The 23048-nt window shown below is 21.6% G+C and overlaps 2 protein-coding genes across 2 annotated transcripts; one reads left to right on the forward strand and one right to left on the reverse strand.

Moving 5' to 3' along the window:
• Positions 1-4032: 4032 nt before the first annotated feature.
• Positions 4033-4698, forward strand: PBANKA_0934500 (protein tyrosine phosphatase; the record flags this gene model as incomplete). Its single annotated transcript, XM_034564950.1, has 1 exon — positions 4033-4698. One exon carries the CDS (start codon positions 4033-4035, stop codon positions 4696-4698), a length of 666 nt encoding a protein of 221 aa, XP_034421696.1.
• A 362-nt stretch (positions 4699-5060) lies between these two features.
• PBANKA_0934600 (conserved Plasmodium protein, unknown function) lies at positions 5061-21883 on the reverse strand (the record flags this gene model as incomplete). The annotated part of the gene is made up of 7 exons (XM_034564951.1): positions 5061-15433; positions 15542-16288; positions 16421-17215; positions 17403-17651; positions 17858-18286; positions 18419-20635; positions 20740-21883. 7 exons carry the CDS (start codon positions 21881-21883, stop codon positions 5061-5063), a joined length of 15954 nt encoding a protein of 5317 aa, XP_034421697.1.
• Between the last annotated feature and the right edge of the window lie 1165 nt (positions 21884-23048).

The following is a 23048-nucleotide window of genomic DNA, read 5'->3' on the forward strand; positions in this document are numbered from 1 at the left end:
GTTTATATTTATGTAAATTGTATTTATATATAAACAATTGTTGAGATAAGGAAAATGAGAAATCGCATATAGTTAAATAAAATGGAGAATTATATAATTTTGTTCCACTATACTCGAAAACTCATAAAATAATAAACAATATATAAGGGAAAGTGAGATATTTTTATTATGCTTATAAATATATTAATAATTTTCTATTTTTTTACTTTTAAAAGTATAATTTTATATGCATTATGTTCATTTGAGTTGACTATGCGTTTTGCTTAAATTTTTCATTTTTATATAATATTAATTGTGCAGCATATAAATTATGATGTATAAATATTTTTTTTTAATATATGTTTATTAATTTTGGAGTTATACTACCTTCATTATATATCGATAACATATAAAAGATAATTTTTTATCAATATTATATATGTTTTCTTAAATATTATTATATAAACTTAATTTAAAAAACATCCTTATATCTGTAGATAGCACATAAATTGTTCAATATTACCAAAAAAAAATTTAATATATACATATATTTTTTTATTTAAATTCTGGGTACATTATAAAAAATAAGTTCACTATAATAAAAAAAATTATTGCGCAATAATGTATATAACAATAAAAAAAAATATATATTAATTATTTATATATTTTTTTCTTTAATAAATAATTTTTTTTAAATACATTATATTAAAAAACAATAATTACTTGCTATTTAAAACAAACTATATCTATTTTTGCATTCAAAAATAAAAATAATCAATTATACAATACAAACAATATATATAGCATAGATAAAATATACTAATATTATAATTGCAAATAATATACAAACAATACATATAACTATCTTATATAAATAATATACCATATCAAATATATATACATTAAAGTATATACATATCAAACTTTAAAATTTTATAAAATAAGAAATCAAAATATTACGAATTTAAAATTAACTATATATATAAATAATTTTTGAAAGAAAAAATATAAATTATCGATATTCATACGCAATTTTCGATTTTTTCCAATGCAAACGAATAGGCTATAAGTATACATTTATATTTATTAACACATATTTAGATAACAATATCTCAATTTATTTAAATGAAAAAGTATTAAAATCAGAAAAATAATATACCATTGCTTTGAATACAAATTATGAAAAAAAACAAAAAGAAAAGAAAGAAAGTCATGTATCATCATTCTTTCTATAGTAAATTTCCCAAAAAATAAAAAGTTTCAAAAAAACATAAAACAGTAATGCAGTCAACAAAATATATATATATATATATTATAATATTAACACAAAATTTATTATATAACTATTTATACTTATTCAAGTTTAATACAATATATATATATATTTATTTATTTATTTATTGAATCCCATATTAATAAACATATATAAAAATAAATACATAAGTCCCCATTCTCGTACATTCTTCAATAAATACCAAAGAAAAATTCTATTAAATCCACCATAATATATATAATACTCATATTACCTAATATGCATAAGATCATATTTAAATTTTCCGAAGACTTAAATTTCAGCTGCTTCAGATCCGTTTCTAAATAAATTAAATGGAAACAAGGAATATTATAAAAACATTTTTATGTACAAAGAAAATTCAAATTTTGTTTTCTAAAATCGGCAAGAAATATATTTAAAAGAAGTATTTTAAGAGATATGCCATAATAATAAAAAGGATAAAAAAATAAAAGGATTTTTTTTTGTGAAAATATAAAATATGATAAAACAGGGAAAGCTATAACGAAGCATATGCGTAATAATAAAAAGTATGCTAAATTTTGAATACATTAAACTTTTACTATAGAAGATATGACGTTAGTATAATATATTTTATCATATTATGAATCCATACGTTAGCTGCATCACTATCTGTAAGCAAGTTATTAATTGAATTTATATAATACATAATATATCTCTATATATATTTATTAACTCATTGGAGTATGATAATGAGCAAATTATACAAATTATTTATATGAGCACAAATTGAATAAGTAATAAATTCAACATACATAAAAAAAAGACAAACAAACACACATTAATACAATTTTGTAAATGATAAATAAGAGAATGAATTATATAAAAATATCGATTAATATTGAGCATATAGATTAATTTGATACGTCCTATACATACATATATATTGAAGTAATTGCAAGGCAAACTACAAAAAACGAACTTATACATACTATTTAATAAGAGTTATTGAAGCATATTTTTTTCATGTTCATAAATAATACCACAAATATTATTATAAAGATTGATATTTAAACATATTAGAGATATTATATTATTATCATAATTTTTAAAATAAACATAATTTTAAATTATCAAAAGAATATTAATATATATACATGTAGATTGAGAAACTATTTGAAATCATATAAATATAATTTACAGAATAAACAATATATATATATATATATATATATTCATCCATTTATAAATAAGCGAATTACATTTTATATGTATCATATGAAAAAATTAATTTAGAAGAAGTATAAAACCATTTTATTATTTGCGGAAATGTGAACTATTTATATTTACAGTGCGTGTGCAAAACCGCACTGCTTTTAGGAGTAGTAAAATTATAATTACATATTTAAAACACATATATATATATATACATATTTAATTATTTATATGCAAATTATCGAATATTTATTTGCATTGTTTATATATAAGTAAATATTTTAATATTTATATATTAATTTATAATTCTACCTTAAAATTCATTTAATATATTAAGTACATATTTATGCCACCACGAATCTACATAGTTTTAAGCATTCCCTTCTACGTATTTCCATGAAACAATATATCGATAAATGCGTAATAAATTATACATAGTATTAAAATATCCATAATAGTACTGTATATATGCACATATGTGTAGTTGTTAATTTAATGGTAGTATTTATATTTTTACAATGATTAGTGTATTCTTCATAGTATTGTAAAATCTACAATTATTAATCTATTATGACAAAAAATTTTGAAAAGGGGAATGTAGCTAAAAAGTTATACATAGTAATTATACGATTATTATGCATTACATTTATATATATATTTTTAGTGTATAAAAAATTTGGATAAATCTACATTATTAATATTTTGGCCTGCTTATATATATGTATAACTATTCGCCTGTATTTTTATTAAACATATTTAAATACATATTATTTATGTGTAATATATTCGCATATATGCGTGCTTGTATATTATTTGTTTTTTCTATATACATTAATCATCATATTATTTCGAAATATACATATGTTAAATACATAAAAATATAACTTTGTATATACATATATACACACATGCATACATACATTATTTTCAAAAGTATATATAAGCAGGCAACTAATTAAGATCGCGCACGTATATATATATATATATTTATGTAAATATTTGATATACTTTAATTAGTAATAATAATTATTCCATATTATATGGTCATCGATTTATGTGTATTTGTTTATATGATTGTTTATGTCATTTCAAAGATCCATCAAAAAATAAAACATGTTTTTTTTTCTGAAAATTGCTTTCACTTTTATTTAATCTATATATTCCCGTTTTATTATAATTTATATTGGATTCATTTTTAAGAGCATTTATTTATGTCCATTTATTTTGACTATCTTTTTATTTTTATCAATGTTTCCTAATTATCTTATATTTTTTTTACATTAGCCCACTATCTAGCTATATATATATATATATTAGTCTTACTTGGCGAATATATGGAGGAATGTAATTTGAATTTATTTGTATTTAAGAAATATCTCGACTGATACAGATTATTTGGATTCCATAAGTGGATTGCTGTAATGTGCGTATAGGCTTCGAACTTTATGTGTATACTTATTTCATTGGCATACGTACAATAGTTACAAATTCATGCATATTTTGCACTATAAATAGAAGTACAAGAAGATAAAAAAATAATATAAAGCAATCTTAATTTATATATATATATATTTAATTTTCTCAAAATGACTACCTGTTTTAATAGTAGATTATTACATAACCCTCAATGTAGAGTCAACCAGGAAGATGCCGAAAATAATGTGTGTAATTGTGATATGAATGTTAGCTATGTGAACAAAAAATATTTTGAAATCGAACAATATTATGGAAATATGAATTTTAATATAGATTATTTGAATCCGGTTTTAAATCACCCCACTAGGATTGAACATGGGAAAATAAAAATTTTAATTTTAGATGCCCCTACTAATGATTTATTGCCATTATATATAAAAGAAATGAGAAATTATAATGTAACAGATTTAGTGCGAACTTGTGAAAGAACATATGATGATGAAGAAATAAAAAAAGCCGGTATAAATGTGCATGAATTAATATTTCCGGATGGAGATGCCCCGACTGGTGATATAGTTAATAGTTGGCTTGATATAGTAAATACTGTAATTAAAAACAATTGTTCAGTTGCAGTGCATTGTGTTGCAGGATTAGGTAGAGCTCCTGTATTAGCTTCTGTTGTTCTTATTGAATTTGGTATGGATCCTATTGATGCTATTGTTTTTATACGTGATAGAAGAAAAGGTGCAATTAATAAAAGACAATTGCAGTTTTTAAAAATGTATAAAAAAAAAAAAAAAAAAAAAAATTGTTTGAGAAAATGTCATTTCATGTGAGTTTTTTTTTCTCGTAATAAATTTATTAAAATTATAGCGTTTCGTAATTACATATATGTGGGAGCGTGTTACTGCATGCCATGTATTTAATTACTATATAATTAAATGCATTTATGTAATTTTTGTAAACTAACAATTATATATGTATATTTATATTCACACATATATTATAATACCATAAGTGTGAATACATGTATATAATATATTGTAACTAATTTAAAATTTAATTCATACAAAAAAAAATTATAATATAAAAATGCAAACAAATTATGAATAAATGAGTTATAAAAATGGGAATATATTATATATTCGAACTATTCAAAGAGAAGCAAATTTATCACCAATAAAATAATTAAAAAATATTAGTCTTGCATAAAGTCATTTACTATTTTTGGAAAATATTTATATGCATAAGAAATAATAATATCCATATAATTAATGTCTCCAATATCCATTAAAAATCGATAGACAGTATTTTCTTCATTAAATTCACTTATAAATGATTCCCCTAACCTAATTATATTTGTGCAAATATAAGATTGGAAAAAAGATTCTTCTAATATATTTGATATTGTTTTTGATATTTTATTAAGGAGTGTAATAATAATATTAATTAATTTTTGTTTATATTTTGAATGAAAAAGCAATTCAAATGTTTGTATAGATGAAATAGAAAGATATGATATAAAATCTCCAAACATTTTTTTTAATGCTATGTTTTTTGATAAAGCTAGATTAATATTTTTAATTAAATTTTCAATAAATCTTGAATTTCCTGTATAATTTATATGTATAATTGTAATTAAATCTGATAGAATATGTTCTATTTTCTCTTCACTTATAATATTTAATATATTTTTTGATAGAACCGATAAATTCTGAATATTAAATAAGCACATGTCGAATATACTATGTTTAATTGAGTCTATATTTGTTAAGGAAACACTAAGTTCTGAATCACGTACAACTAAAAATATCATATCTAAAGTTTGAATAACATACATTTTAACATAATAAATTATATATTTATATACCAGACTTTTTTTTTGGTTATAAAGATATATGCTATTTTTTACGAACAAATCAAATCCGTAAGTAAATGTATATGAAATAGCTTTATCCACTAAACCTGAGTATATATTTTGAACTTTTCGATATAAATAATTTGCCAATACGAAAAATTTGAGACGTTTACCTCTACTATTGGTGTTACTTTCTTCTACACTACTATTTAGGTTTGCTTTACTTACGATTTTTTTTTTTTTTTTTCTTGGATCTTCAGAAAAGCTGTATATTTTATCTTTCACTATTTTTAATGAATTAATTTCATTTTTGGATAAAATATTATTTTGTGAATAATTTTTGTCAATACCTCCTTCATATGTTTCCTCCAAAAAGCTGTATTGCTGTTCGTTCGGATTTTTTATATATATAAAATTTGCATTGCTAGTAGTTGCAGTGTCTATGTTTGAATATGGGTTAACAGTGGAAAGTTTGGGTAAATGAGGACTAATATCAGAGGTAATATCTGAAATAACATTAGAAATATTAATAGCATTTTTTTTCCCTATAGACAATTTTTCATTTAAACATGTATCATTCTTAATATTAGAATTGGTGTCATATGGTCTTGCAGATGCTAATAATACAAAATATAAAAGTCGTTTAATAATATTAGTAATATTCTCTTTATATTTTGTATTTTTAATTACTTGCTTATTATAATAAATATCTCTTTGAGTAATAATATATATTATATTATTTTGCTGATTAAATGAAAAAAATAACTTTTTAATATTTTTAACAAAATTATCATATAAGGAAGAATGCTTACTAAGACCAAAATTAGATGGATAATTATTTAAAACTAAAATATAATTTTCAACAAATATTTTAATAACATTTGTAATTTCTTTTATGTTATTTTTGGTGTATATATATATATTATCTTTTTTGCTGATACTAGTATTTATAATATCTATTAATTGCTCACTTTGAGTTTTATTAAATTCAAATAAAATTTGTCTATTTTTATTATTATATATATGTTGTAAAGCCGATTTATAAGTAAACTTTGCAATTTTTTCATATATTTTATTTAGTAAAACTCTTTTTTCTGGTTCTAAATTAAAATGAATGTAATTTTGAGTTCTATATGAATATATATATTTGTTTTTATCAATTGTTCTGTTTATACTATATTCTAAATTTATATATAGTCTCCTTATTCTTATAATATCAGAAAATCCATAATAAAATGCAAACAATAATAAATGATGAACATTATAATTATTGAAACTAAATGGTGGAGTTGTTTTAATAAAATGGTGACAAAAATCTTTTTTTTTTAATTCATTTTCTAAAGAATTTTTAAATGCTTCCAAATAATTATCATTTTGTAAAAAACTTTTAAAATTTATTAAATTTTTTCCTTTTATAAATATATCCACTAATTTATGTTCTACTATTAATTTTTTAATGTTGTCTATTTGATCTTTTCCCATCCAAACAAAATCTTCTATTTTAGGTTTTTCTCGTTTGTTTCCATCCCCAGCTTTTTTATCATCCTCTTTCCCTTGATTATTTCCTTCAGGGAATAAATAATTATACGCAGCTTCATGTTGACTCGAAAAAAAACTCTTTTCTCTACTAGTTTGTTTCTTTATTTCTTCTTTTGATTCACTTTGATCATGGAAATAAATATTTTGCTCTGATTGTGCATTTATTAAATGATCGTATTTAGGTTTTTTTTTTTGATTTCCTGTATTTTTATTTTTTTGTATGTCATCAAGATTTATGTCTAGCAAGTTGTAAATAATATCCACGCTTTCAGAAGCTTGCAAAATATATTTTTGCACTTCTGGATAATGCCCTAATAAAGAAAGAACAAAAAAAAAATATAATTTTGTATTTTCTTCGCCTTCATTAAGTATTTTATTAGGGTTTTCTGATAATCCATATCCATACGCATCTTCGGTAAATGGCTTATGGTTTTGCATAAGTATATCCACTGATTCGCTAGGAAAATGGACATTTCTTAAAAAATCATGTTCGTTATATATTAATTCTATTTCTAAATATAAAGTACTCGTTTTTTCAATAATTCGTTTTGCAAAATTAGAAGATTTATTTTTTTTATATAATAATTTAGTATAGTTATTTCCTACTGGATTTAATCTTTGTTGTATACGTAATGGATTAAATGATCGTGCTTCATACATTAATTTGTATAACATAACAGTATATATATTTTTATATAATATATATGCATTATATGCATTTCCATTATGTATACCGTCTTTTTTTATTATATAATATTTATCAATAAGATTTTGTAAAACATTAACTGTTTTATTTAAAATATCGATTTGACATTTTGCTTCTTTTTTTTTCTCATATTTTTTTAGTTCGTCTTTGTCTGCAAATCCAAAGCATTTTATTTCATTATAATTATAACCTGCATTATTATTATTTTTTTTTGAAGAAAATGCATTAAATAGCATATCTCCCCAATTGGTGTTAATATTACCAAATTGTTTATCGTCGTTTTTTAGTTCATTTTGAATAGTATTTATACAAAAATTTTTATGATAATTATCTAATTCGCTTAAATTTTTCCCATTAAAAACTGATTTTTCACATTCATAAGTAAACATTGCAATGTTTTGAATACGACGTTTTCCTATAAAGTCATCTAAGGGCTTACCGAAAAAAGAAATATTACTTCCAAAAAAACCAACATTTTTTTCACATTCGATTAATTGATTTTTTTTTTCGTTCTCAGTTAATTTTATTGAACTATCAATTTTAGAAGTATTTTTCAAATCAATTATTTCTTTGTTTTTTAACTCGTATAAAATAGGACATAAAAATTTTATATTTTCTAACTGATCCAAGTAAAAACTAGAAGAATGGATATTTGAATTACTTGTATAATTATGTTTATAAAAATATTTGTTTATATCTGAAACTTCAACAGTTAAATCATTTAGAAATTGTTGTAAAATATTATTTTTTTCTAAGGATATTTTTAAAATTTTATAAAACTCTAGCTCCATTAAGCATTCCAACTTTTTTTTTATTATATAATGTTTATTTTCGATATAGACATATTTTTTATTGAATAAATAATTTTGGTTATATTCAATGTGTTTATATCTTTTATATTTATCCCTTAAGTATTCATTACTAATATTATTCATTTTTTTAAATGTATTTAAATTATTGCTTTTAATTATTATTATAGATAACAATATAAGCCTATATTTTACCATTGCTGTTTGTTTGTCCATTCTTCTTTTTATAAAAAAAATTTCTTCTTCACTTAATGTGTATATTTTATTAAAATATTTTTCATAGTTTGAAAAATAGTTTTCTTCTCGAGTGTTTCTTTTAATGTTTTGTATTTTTTCTTTTTTATGTTGTTTATATTTTACGTGCATTTTCGACTTCATTTTGTATAAGCCAGTATTTTCAGTTTCGCTTTCGATATCACTTTCATTTCCACTTCCTTCGTTGCCACTATCACTTTTGTTTTCACCTTTTTCGCTGTCACTATCACTATCACTCTCGTTTTCACTTTCTTCGCTACTGTTCTTACTTTGAATGATTTCATTATCATCATCATCTCCATTTATTCCCTCGGGGTCGTTGAGATTGTGAAATTTCTGACCATAATTACTTTCGGCTTTAACTTCTGTATTTTCAATGAACTTCATCACGTTTTCAATATTTTCATTTGTATTACAAGTGTCATGACTATAATCCCCTTTTAATATGAGGGGGTTAATTGCCTTTACTATTAACAGAGTGCATGTGCTTCTTTCGTATTTATTTTTATACCATGCAAATTTTAGTATCTCTAAAACTTGAGTGTTCGTTTCAATTTTGTCTTTTCCCATATTATGCTTGTTTTGTTGTTCTCTTATATTTCTTTGATATATTTGACTATGTTTTGAATATAAATTTTTAATTATATTTTTTCTATCGAAATTGTTAATATCCGATTTAAAATCTGTATTTATTTTTTCATAGGACACATTTTTAATATTTTTATTAAGAATAAATATACTTTTAATAATATAATTTAATTTTGAGTATTTCTTTAATTTTTTTGTTATGGCACTTCTTATATTATTTTTATTAATAAAACTATTTAATTCATGAAAAGTCTCTTTATTATTATAACTATTAATAGATACTTGATATGAAATTTTAATATTATAATTTCCAACCTCTAAAATAAGTTTAATATTTTCATTATCCCCATCCATTGTATCAATAGTTAAATTAAATATGTTTGATGACCATTTATTAGAATGAAAATATTCAAATTCTAGCAATTGGTTAATAATTTTTTTATCATTGAAATGTTTTAAGGCATTGTTAATTTTTTCTATATTGTCATATTCGTTGTTTAAATCTATGTCTTTTTCATTTTTTTTAAATTTTTTTTTCTCTGCTTTTCTATCCATATATTTTAAAGGTTTTTTGACACTTTTAAAAGTATTACTTAGTATATTATTTCCAGTTTTGTTGTTAACATTCTCTCTCCATCTTTTAATTTTATTTACAATTATTCTCTTAGGTTTAGTTCCACGATGATACAAACTTCTTCGTGAAATATTTTTATCCTCTTCATAATCACTTTCTCTTTTAGGATAATTATATTCCTGATTATTTATTTGTGAAATATAGCCTTTCTTCTTTTTACCTCTTTTTTGTTGATCCATTTCTGAATGCATATTTTCTTGTACAAAGCCATCGCTTTTATGTTTTGGGGGAGTATTGTTTTTATTAATCAAGTTGAATGGATATTTATAATTTTCATTTCTATTTATATTATCATTTTCATTAGTTTCTGCATGTTCATGTATTTTACTTTTGTTTTTTAGTTTATTGATATTTGCAAAAGAATCATTAAAATATTTGGATATATTATTAATTTTGTAAAAGGGTATCATTTCTGCATCATAACATATATGGATATTTTTATCATTATCGGTTCTATGTTTAATAAGTAAAAAGCATAATTGATTATGTCTTCTAAATATATTATAACTTACTATTGAATTTTTATATTTTCTTTTAGTTAAAAAATATATATATTTATTTTTTTTTACATTTCCATGCATATTAATTTTAAAATTTACTTTGCATATGACTTCATTAAGTTTTATAAACAATTGGAGATAGTGAGTATATCCATATACACTATGTGTAATGTTATTTAATTTTTTTATTATAACTCTATGTATTCCTTTTATCCAATCATAGCTATGCAAAGAACTACATATTTTTGTCTTACTTTTTGATAAATTATCATTATTATAAATATCAAAGGCATATATAAACATTTTTTCTAAACAGCTCAATGTTCTATATACATCTGTTTGGACAATGTTATATATTTCTATTTCTTGTGTATTTTTATTTCTATCGGAAGACAGTGAAGATTCCAATTTTGGTAGTTTCACAGATTTATTTTCTGTATCCTTTCTATAAGTTGTTATAGTAGAAAGTAAACCATTTTGAGCGTCAGTCGATCTTATAGCTTTATTTTGATTGGGAATATCCTTAATATGTCTTTTAAAAAATTTTTTTTTTTTATAATTAGCAATTTCATTTGCTTTTTTATGCATAATATCAATAAGAGCAGTTTTCGATACTTCTATTTGTTTAAATTTCGAAAAAAGCTCTTTATGCTTATTAATTGCCTTTGTTCTGAATTTTTGAATAAAAGACTCATATTTTACAAGAGTAATAATTCTTGTATAAATAAGTAGAAGATTTTCTTCATCATGAAATGAAACAAATTCAAGTAAATTGATATTTTCTTTTTCAGTATGAAAAATTTTTTCAATAGTGTTAATGTTAATTGACAATAAATCATTTAGAATTTTGGTAACATAATATTTTATATATGTTATTAATTTCGCCTCAATATTATCATATAGGTGCTGAAAAAAATTTATATAAATTCCAAAGTTAAGTAAAAAAATTCTTTTAAACTTTAAAATAATGTCTTTTACTTTTATATCATGTTTATTTATAAATTTTAAAAGATTTGAATTATCGAAGATTAAGTTTAATAATATTTTAATATAGCATTCTTCTATTGAATTATGTAATAAAAAAAATAAATTTGAAAACATGCGTCTATAATCTATATTTTCAATTATATCTTGTATATAACAATTTTCAACAATATAATACATATTAATAAAAATTGAAGTATACATAGTAATAATTCCATCAATTCCTATATTTAATTTGAATAGAATCTGCCTTATAATATCAAATCCACCTCTTAATATTCCTTCAGAAGAAATTGTATTAATTATATATTTTTTAATGGTGTCTAATTCGAAAATATTATATATAATATAAGATAACATATTTATTAATTTTATTTTAAATTTAGGCTTTGAATAAACAAAACGGAGCGTTTTAAATATTATAGACGAGGAATAATAATTTGCATATTTCACAGGAATTGGTGATTTAATTAATACATTACTAACCTTAACATATTTTATATTTTGTTTCCATAAATTATAAACAAATATGGATTCTACATATTCTCTTGATATTAACGAATCACCAGCTATATATATACCTCTATCTATTAATTCATTAAATATCATATTACTAATTCTATAACCTTTATATTTATTAAAAATTTTTTCATCTATTGATTCAATAAGTCTGTGAAATGTTATTATTGCAATGAATAAATTATATATATCTTCTTCGGTTAATATTTTCATATATTTTAACAAATTATTATTATTTTTTAATTTATATTTTATATTTTCAAAATTGCTATTACTTCCATTAATACAAATCTCAATATTTATAAATTCCCATAAATAGGAAATGGCATGATGCTTATTGCTTATCATTTCCAAACTAAAAGAATTGATGTTTTCATCGATTGTATTGCTCATTGAATCATAATTTGTTCCATTTCTGATAATTTTCGACTTGTAAATAGTATCTTTATATTCAGAAAAGACTAATTTAGTGTTTTTCAGCAGTTTCACATTTTTGGGATCGATGCATAATCCCTTCGCTTTCAACCTTTTTAGATATTCTGAGGTACATTTTTTAGCACCATTTTTCCAAAAAATATCTTGATTCAAAATTTTAAAATATATTAACTCATTATTTTTAAATTGTTCTAATTGCAACTTAGATGCAATATAATACCATTCTTCGTAATCCAATTCTTCATTCGATAATTTTTGTAAATTTTCTGAATAATTCAAAATTTTTATGAATCTTCTTTCCAATTCAGAAAAATACTTTTTTGTTAATTCTGTTGCTCCTAATTCATTGTAATCATATTTTAAGCAACATTCTCGTAATATTTTTTTTTTATTTAATGAGGGTTTTTCATTATTTTCTTTTTCTGTCTTATGTATAACATTATTAATTATATTGTCTATGTAAATTTCTACGTATTTCATAATATTATATACGACTTTTATATGTTCACAAATAATTAAATCTTCAAAATTTTTGAGCATATAAATTTTCCTTTGTTTAGCATTTTGTTCATGTTTATTATTCGGATCAATAATAACAAAATCTGGATTCATTTCTAAATCCGTTTTAATATTATTCAAAATAAAATCAAGTAATTTTAAATATACTCCGGTTTTATAATAATAATTATTATAATATTCTAATAATATATCATAATATTTTTTTTTTTGATTTCTGGTGAAAATGTCAAAATTTTCTTTTTCTAAAAATGTTATTATATTATTAATAGAACTTTCTATTAAACTGCTGGGTGTATTTAATATATCTTGAAAATATATAAAGTCAGAATATATTTGCATATTTGAACTTAGAACTTCTAGAAGTATATCCATCAATCTTAAAAATCGTATTAAATTTTTATAAAACATAAAATATTTAAAATTTAATATATCTTCTCTTATAGATATTAAGAAGTTATATAGCCCAATTTTATTAGAAGCCAATGCATTTAATTTGTATTCGATAATATCAAAGTAAGTATTGTAGTAATGATTTGCTTTTTGTGTGTTTATTATAGATTCATCACTTATTAATTTGCACTTTTGTATTGTTCTGTACAACGGTTCCATATTACTATTAATTATATCAGTGGTTTCATTATTATTAGTATTAATATTTGAAACACTTCTAATATGTCTTTCATTTTCTACAAATATTGTAGTAGTCATATATATTATATTTGTGTATATAAAATAGGTAGGAAGTATTAAAGACATTTTGCCATTGTGCACTAATATTTGTATACTAAACTCTGTAGAAGTATTATCTTGATATTTATATAAAGTAATTGTATCATTTGGTTCTATATATAATATAATTAATGAACTTTTAAAATGATTTGATAAAAATGGCATCAACCATATCATATTTTTTTGGAATCCAGTTTTTTTGAGGTATATATTTATAATATTTTTAGCATATTTTTCATTTTTTGAAAAACAAGCATTATCATGAAAACAATTAAAAACAGAATAAAAAAAATCACATACATTTTGTATTACATAATTTAAATAATATTCATTATTAGATAATGAATAATTTGTATCATCAAAATTATCATGAGTAAAAAACTTATGCCCTTTGTAAATGTGATTATGTAGACAATCGATGTTTATATTTTCTTCTAATAAGATAAATTTAGCTAATTCTTCTTTTTTTTCTTTACTTAATTTTATTTTTCCATTTTCAATTATATATTTACTATTATTATAAAATATGTTTTTATAAATATTTACAATCACATTTACAAATACATTTACAGTTTCTATTAATTCAGTAACATAAAATATATTATACATTTTTTTTAATATAATATTAACAGATTTATATAGGCCTAACTTTAATTCACTAAATTTGTTAATATATGAATAACCTAAACCTACTAAAGATAAAAAATAATAATCTTGTTTATAACGGTCTAATGATATCGAGAATTTATATTTGTCTAATTCTTCTAAAATTTTATCTCGAAGTTTAGAACTAATTTTATATTCTTTGACACGATTTAAAAAAATTTTACCCATATCACTATCGTAATTTTCTTTTTTGTAATCAATTTCATTTTTTAAAATTGAATTTGGTTTAATTTCTTCAAACCTTAAGTCTATACTTCTGGCTCTTTTTTTGTTGTATAATTTAGGTATATATTTGAAGTATTTTTTTGTTAATGTTTTTTTACTAATTTTCATACTCAATGTTTTTATCATATATTTTATAGAAGATATAAATAGCAATTGATTAAAATTATTATTATCATTATAATATGTATTCTTATTTAATATTATCCATCTTTTGAACCAGTTTAATAATTTATTATCATATAAAAATAATTCGTCTAATAAATTATATATATTATGATATGGCCCAAAAGAAAATAAAGAAAATATTTCTAAATGTAATATATTCAAATAATTATCTCGAACCCTATTATTTCTATTATTTAATATATTTAAATCAATCAAATTTTCTAATATACTAGTTTTTAGAGATCCAACATCTTTATGTTTTATTAAATCGTCAATCATTTTATGAATACTATTAATATCTGTTTGGTCGTTTATGTTATTTACTATAACTAAATGTATATCTTCGATAGCTGAGATTTGTGTTTCTGAGTATGTTCTTTCTAAAGACTCAAGATAATCCTTTATATGCATTACCTTTTCGCGGTGCATCAGAAAGTAAGCTAAATAAAAAAACGTGATATGTATGTGTATAATATAAGAAATGTGATGATATACATATTTATTTGATCACGTATGCAAACAATGTATTCCCGTTTTTTGTGTCTTACCCTCGTTCTGCAAACTATGTACACCATTTTGGAAAATAGGATTTTGTTCGTAGATTCTGAATGTATTCCCCTTCTTAAGTATTACAATTTGTTTATGTATATTTTCTTGTCTTTTTTGAGATTTAAAAGAATGCATATCATATCCATTTTGGGAATTTTCTGAGTATAATGTTATGTTTTCTTTATAATGATAACTTAATATTTCAGTAAAATGCATTAAAGCATTTTTTGAATAATAAAAAAGGGATATTTTTTGTTTAACATTTAATATATTATTTATTTTAAATAACAATTTACTGCTAATATCCTGCATTTCTATATCCATAGTCGAAAATAACAAATTCATTTTTTTTTGCGCATTAAAAATATTATGTAATTCACAAACTAATATATTTAACATAATATCAGTTAGCTTGCCTAAATGAGAATATCTAGAATTTTTATTAACACACTTTTTTATATCCTGCGGATCCAAATTAATTCTTAATTTAATATTTGGCAAATATATTTTCATATTTCTTAAATTGTATTTATATAGCCATTGTCCCTTTATGCAACTATATAGATCATTTTTTTTTTCTTTCTTTATTTTTTCATCCTCTTCTCGAGAACGTTCTATCTTTATATCAGATTCGTTATAGTTTAGCATGGAATTTATTAGCTTGTCTATTTTGTCGCTTTCTATATAGTATCTAATTAATTTTTGGAAATTTGCAAAATAAAGTTTAAAATGGATTTCTATAGGGACTTCAAATGGGTGATTAAAAAGGGGAAAGAGGAAGTCAAGCATGTACATATATAGGAAAGGTGTAGTTTATATGCAAAATGTATGCATGTACGATATTATTTCGTAAAACAGTGTCTACACATATATCTTACCATTGTGCCCCCATAGTCTACTTTTCTGAACAAATGTGTTATAGACAGAAGATTGCTTGACAATATCAAAGATTATATCAAATAGATTATCATTATATTCTTTAGGAATGTTAAATACATGATATAATAAAGATATACTTTTAGTAGTTTTAATTAATTTTAACAAAATTTGTTTAGGTTCTTTTTTTTTATTTTCTATAGAATATTTATTGTGAAGAGTCTTAATATTAGAATAATTATATTCAATTAAATCTAAAAAAAATATTTGTTCAAAATCTTTTATTTTATCATAAGAAATTTCAATTGGATAATAATAATTATTTGGTTCGTAAAACATAATAAATGATTTTTTTTGTTTTAAATTATTAATAAATTTTAACGATAATTCTTCAATATTATTATCAAAAAAATATTTATAATAAATAAATGTAAGTTTCATTTTTTTTAATAAGATATTTATTATTGTATTTCTTATATTATTGTCTATTATATCATAAAAGTAATTTTCACATTTATTGAATATTTTCTCAACTATTATTATTATTTCATCTATATGAATTTTTATTATATTTTCTTTATCTACTAATCTTTCCAATTCATCAGTTTTTATAATTTTATTTAATACCTTGTTAAAAAATACAACTATATTTATTATATCCATTAAATCGAGGATCAATATTTCATTCTGAAACGCAGGATATTCATTATTAGCAACATGTGATGAAAGTTCCTCTATCTTTATTCTATACAAAATTAGGGAAATTGTGTTTATGGTCTTTATAAATTTGGGGTTACCTAAGGAGAGAAATGTGCGTAAAAAAAAATAAAGTTCATATCAGCGTAGTTAATTTTATTGAAAATGACTCCAATAAAATATGGTATAATTAATATATACTTGGAAAATGTGATAATTATATTACAAATAAAACACTACATGTACATCTCTGTAAATAAAAAAAAATGTTTTATCATTTTTATATACCTGGGTATTTTCTACTTAATTTAACAATGGAAGTAGCTATTTTTTGGCTGTATATTTTGTATTTAAAAATAATTTCCTCTAACGAAAATAAATAATCCTTTATTTCATTGTTAGGAGTTGTTTCACTTAGTATATGTACCTTTATCAAATTGTAAACAAAGGAAAAATTATATCTTATTTGGTTTTCATTAGACAGTTTTTTTATCTCTTGTGTCATTCCTTTTAGATACTGAATCAGGGTATCCATAACTTTTTCCGTGAAAAAAAATAAAATAATGAATAATAAAATAAAGTGATAAAATATTAATAGGATGAAGCGAATATAGTAGCACAGTGAAGTCGTGAGAAAATTGAATATTTACAAAAGACTAAATTCCTAACCCACCATGAATATAAATCTAATAATTATACACATTATTCAACTTTTATTTCTATTTTTAAAATTTATTTATTACGTATTTTGGGATTATGATAAAAATTGCTGAAAATATTATAGGAGTCTTTGTTTAAAATAAAAGCAGTGCTTTTAAAACTAATGCTATTGTTATAAAAATTATGAATAATTGAATTTATTTTTTTGCTAAAGAGTGGAAAAACATTTTTTGTTTCTATACATGCTTTGACCTCACTCAATTTATATAATTTTCCACATATAATAACAGTAATTAAAGATGATATATCATTAATAGTATCTCCAATATGTTTTCTATATATTACAAGAGATGGATATCTTTCAATTATACTACTGTCTCTTTTGTTATATGTTAATTCTTCATATTTTATAGGGTTTAGTATTGCATATAAAATTTTTTTCGATAAAGATATTTTTCTATCTTTGCTTAATTCAAATTTTATTTTTATCATACTTTCAGAATTGTATTTATCTGAAAGAAGAAAGAAGAAAAATTATCAATGATATTCATGCAACAATTAAGTATATATCGTGTGCATTTCTTTCATAATATACAACGCTGAAGATGTATTGGAACTCCATTTTATATATGTGAAAGGATTACCTATATTATTAACAGTATAAAAATTCAGAGTGAATCCAGCATTGATCTTATACTTAATCCCTTGGCTTGAATCCAAGATTTTTGCAGCAACCATATTTTTAAATATATAATAATATCCATCATACCCACGTGATATTTGTATAGGGTCTATATTTCTAAATTGTTTATTTTGAATGGTATAAGACTTATTTTGATTTATATAATGGATATTTTTCTTTAATCCTACAAATAATATATACATAATAAAAACATCTGTAAACCCGAAATAATTTAGAAGACTTAGATGATGATTATCTTCATTAGTTACCATAAGTGTATAATACATATTTGATAGAATATTTAATTCATTTTGTGAAAATATATCTAATATTTTTCTTAAGTAATTTGTATAATGCAGCCATACTATTGTAAATACAGAATATAATTTTGTCTCTATTTTATTTATAACATTTTGATTAGTATTTAAACTAAAAAATGATAAAATTTTTTTTTTATTTTTAAATATATTTTTTGATTGATAAAAATATTCATTTAAATCATTCATATTAACTTTTAAAATATTTTTTAAATTTCCTATTTCATATGCAGACATAATTCTAATAATAGAATCTTTCATTTGATCTGAATCAAAAAAGGTAGATTCAAATATTTTTTTTAAATTCTTTTCGTTTAAAAATAATAAATTCTTATATAATACACCATACTTTGTTCTTAATAAATCATATTTTAATTCCTCAATACTTCTTAATTTTTCTATGTTTAAAATTTGTTTCTTTTTTTTACATATATCTTTTAGAAACACTGCACTGTTTAGCATTTCCCTCGCATTTTTTTCAAAATATGTATCATCACTAGTGCTATTAGTAGTAGAATTAGAATTTAAGGTGGTATTTTTGTTGTCTATACTATCTATACTGGCATTATTGCTATTATTCCCCTTATTAATATTTTGAAAGGGACTTATCGGAAATTCATATAGCCCTTTTAATTTATTTTCCACATCGCTATTTGTATTTATTACTATATTGGAGTCATTAAACTGCATACTATGTTCAGTTTCCATATTTTGGTCTTTATTTTTATCTACATTTTGTTCTTTTTCGTTTTTTTTTTCAGTTTCTGGATTTTTTTTTATATGTCCTTCTTCACTAAAATTCATTTCTGTTGGAGACGTGTAATGATCAGTTACATTTTCGGAATAATCTGATGGTGTATCAACCTTAATATTACATTGATTGATTGAACAAGATTTTTCATAATTTCTTTTTATTATATTTGAAAAGTAATTTGGTATTTCATTTTTATTCAAGCCCATATGATTATAGGCGCTTTCATTATTTAAGAAAGATAATTCAGAAGGAAATGATAAATTATCATTATGACCACTATATGATTGTTCTTTTGTTTTTTTTGTGGGTTTGTTTACTTCCAAATTAGTGTAATTGTTTATATTTCGAGGATTATTTGCTATATATTTGGATTTCCCTTTGGGGGTTCGTTTGGTTATTATTACTATAGGCTCAACATATTTACCATTGTGCCGATTAACATTTCTATTACTATTTCCATCTAGCTCAATTTGTTTACTAAAAGTATCAGTTTTATTTTCTTCATTTTTCGATAGAGATTGATATAAAATTTTTAATTCCTCACTATTGTTTAGATAACTATTTGAAGTGTTTTTTATGGATTCATCGTACAACACATCTTTATATTCATCTTTTTTTTCTTTTAAATGATGAAATTGAAAATCTATATCATTATAATATGATATATCATTTTCCAATATATGCTCTACATTCTTTGTTATTTCTGTTTCTTCTTCTTTGTTTTTATCTTTGGAGCTATCGCTTCCTTCATTATCATTCGATGAATAATTATTTGACTCAGCATCTTCCATATATACATCTTCACAATGATCATCAATATAATTTATGATTTCTATAGAAAATAATAAACTTAAATTTTTCAAGTTTCCTTTGGCTACATCTAGCATTAACCTATATATATGATATTCAGTTACTAAATTAGCTCCATCATATGCTTTAATAATATCGCCAATATTTTTATAATGATTTAAACTAGGGTTGTCTTTATCGCTATTTGTTTTTTTGGAATTATTTAATATTTCTTCCTTTATAGATTTTTTTATTGTTTCATTTTCCTTTGAAGTTACGGAAGTTATCGTGATTTCTGAAGGATAGTATAGGGCATTGGCTAATGAAAAGATGAATAGTGAATATATTAAAAAAGGAATTGAATATATATATAAATAAACAAATGAAACTGAGTATATAATAAAAAGTATAAATGAGACATACGTTCGCTAGACAAAGCGTATTTAGTGTCAAATGGAAGAAATAAGGTATTGTTCATACTTATAGATGTTACTCCAAAATTTTTCAACGAATTTAAAATAGAGAATTTATTATGAACTGAAAGGTAAGTAAAATCTAAAAATAATCTATGAGGAATTAAAGTATCAGAATAATATTTATTTGATACTAATTGAATTAATCTATCTGGCAAGGTATTCATAAGTATAGATATAAGAATGCCATTTTCATTTAAAATAATAACTTTAGAATTATAAACTTTTGATATAATAAGAGATGAAAATGCATCAAAAAAATTATATATATTAAGAAAATAATTTGATTTATCATTATTTAAAATTCTGCTTTCTTTCTTACATATAACATTATCTAAATATTTAAAAATTCGATTTTTAAAATCGTCTCCTAATATTTGTAAAATATGAGAATTATATGATATAAAATATAAATATAAATTTTTTAGACAGATCCAATATGTTCTTAAAGATATATTTATAATATTTTCATCCCCAACAAAATAATCCTTTAATAATATATATGGATCGCTTGATTTTAATATATATTCGAAATTGTTTAAAATTGCAATATAGTTTATAGTGATTTTAGATGCATCTATTTGTATTAAACTTAATATTATTTCGTGAGCTTCTGGTGTGTAAGCAGAATATAAATCTATAAATGTTCTTAATTTATATGCCATGTTAATTTTATTAAAATAAAGTAATATATTTTGATCTTTTTCCGATTTTTCTTGTTGTAAAAATTCATCATATAACTTATCAACTAAGTCTCTTTTAAAGTTTTCCTCATCTATTTGATTTTTTTCTGATATTAATTCATTTTTATGTAATAATAAATATTTTACTTCTTTTATTAATAGTTCATTAAGTAATATCAATGACTTATTTATTCCTAAAAAGTTTTCTGTATATATTTTTTCTACAAAAGATGAACACGAGTTTGTAAACACCTCGTATATATTATCGTTGTGAATACGATATTCATCAAGATGATCAATAGCATCTAACATGTTATTTGTTTTTATTTCTTGGGTTATACTCACACTTGAGTTTAGCAGTTCATGATGCAAATTCAAAAAACAATCGTAAGAATATTTTTGTATCGTCATACTTTCTTGTTGATCATCTGTAGTATAATCAGAATATGCGAGTAGTGATAGAAAAATAAGGCATCAATTGAAATATTAGTACTTTCAATAAATAGGAAAAGTAAATGAACAAAGCAATGGTATTCCACGTGGTAGATACAAAAAAACTAAGATGTAAGAATAAGGTAGGATTTAAAAAATAGTAACATATATATTGAGTTCCTCTAACCTTTGGTATCTTTAAAAATATGCACTAGATTGGAAGGGTGGTTCTAAAGGAAGACAATAATTTGTGTTTTATTTATGGGCTCATAACATGATGATCTTATATTGTAATAATAGTGTCTTTTTCTTAATTTTGCGCTAATATTAACTTATTCAATTACAACTTTTCTCTTCGTTATTACCCTTTTTAAAAACAGACTCCTTGGAAATATATCGCTACATTGGCCACCTGGCAAATAAGGCAAACAATAAAACGGAGTGAATTAATCGATACATGCATATGACTTTACATGTATATTTGTTATGGATTATTGCACTAGGTAGATTGTACAGAGATATATTTTCGTAAAATCTTAAAATATTTCCATAATTTATCAATCGAATATTATTAAGACAGCAAGTATTTATTACCATTTTTTAGAAAATAAGCGAAAAAAAATAGTATCTCACAAATGATTGTTCTTTTATTATTTGAGAACATTTTTTTAAAAGTATTTTTATGTTTTTTAATTAAATAATTATATTTCTAATGGTGTATTTAAATTTATGTGATAAATATGAGGAAAGAACAAAATTATAACTATATATGAAGTTAATAAAAATAAGTAATGAAACAAAACAATACCACCATTCAAAAAAAAGGAGAAGAATAATGTTTTACAAATAACTAAACATTGCCCTTCACAATTTTTGTGTCAATACTATGACTAAGCCATACATACATATATGTGTAAATATACATATTAAGGAGCATAAGTCTAAAATGAAAAAAAGTTAATAAATATGTAATTATATAATACTAAAAAAATTTCGATAAAATCATTTTAAAAAAGTTAGTATAAAATAGTTTGCATTCCAATTAATAATGTATTGTTTTTATGTAATTTATATTATAAAGTAAAAAAATATATATATAAAATTACAGATCTTTCTTATGATAATAAAAACAATATCATTACAA

The sequence above is a fragment of the Plasmodium berghei genome (assembly GCF_900002375.2).
Source record: "Plasmodium berghei ANKA genome assembly, chromosome: 9".
Classification (NCBI taxonomy): domain Eukaryota; phylum Apicomplexa; class Aconoidasida; order Haemosporida; family Plasmodiidae; genus Plasmodium; species Plasmodium berghei.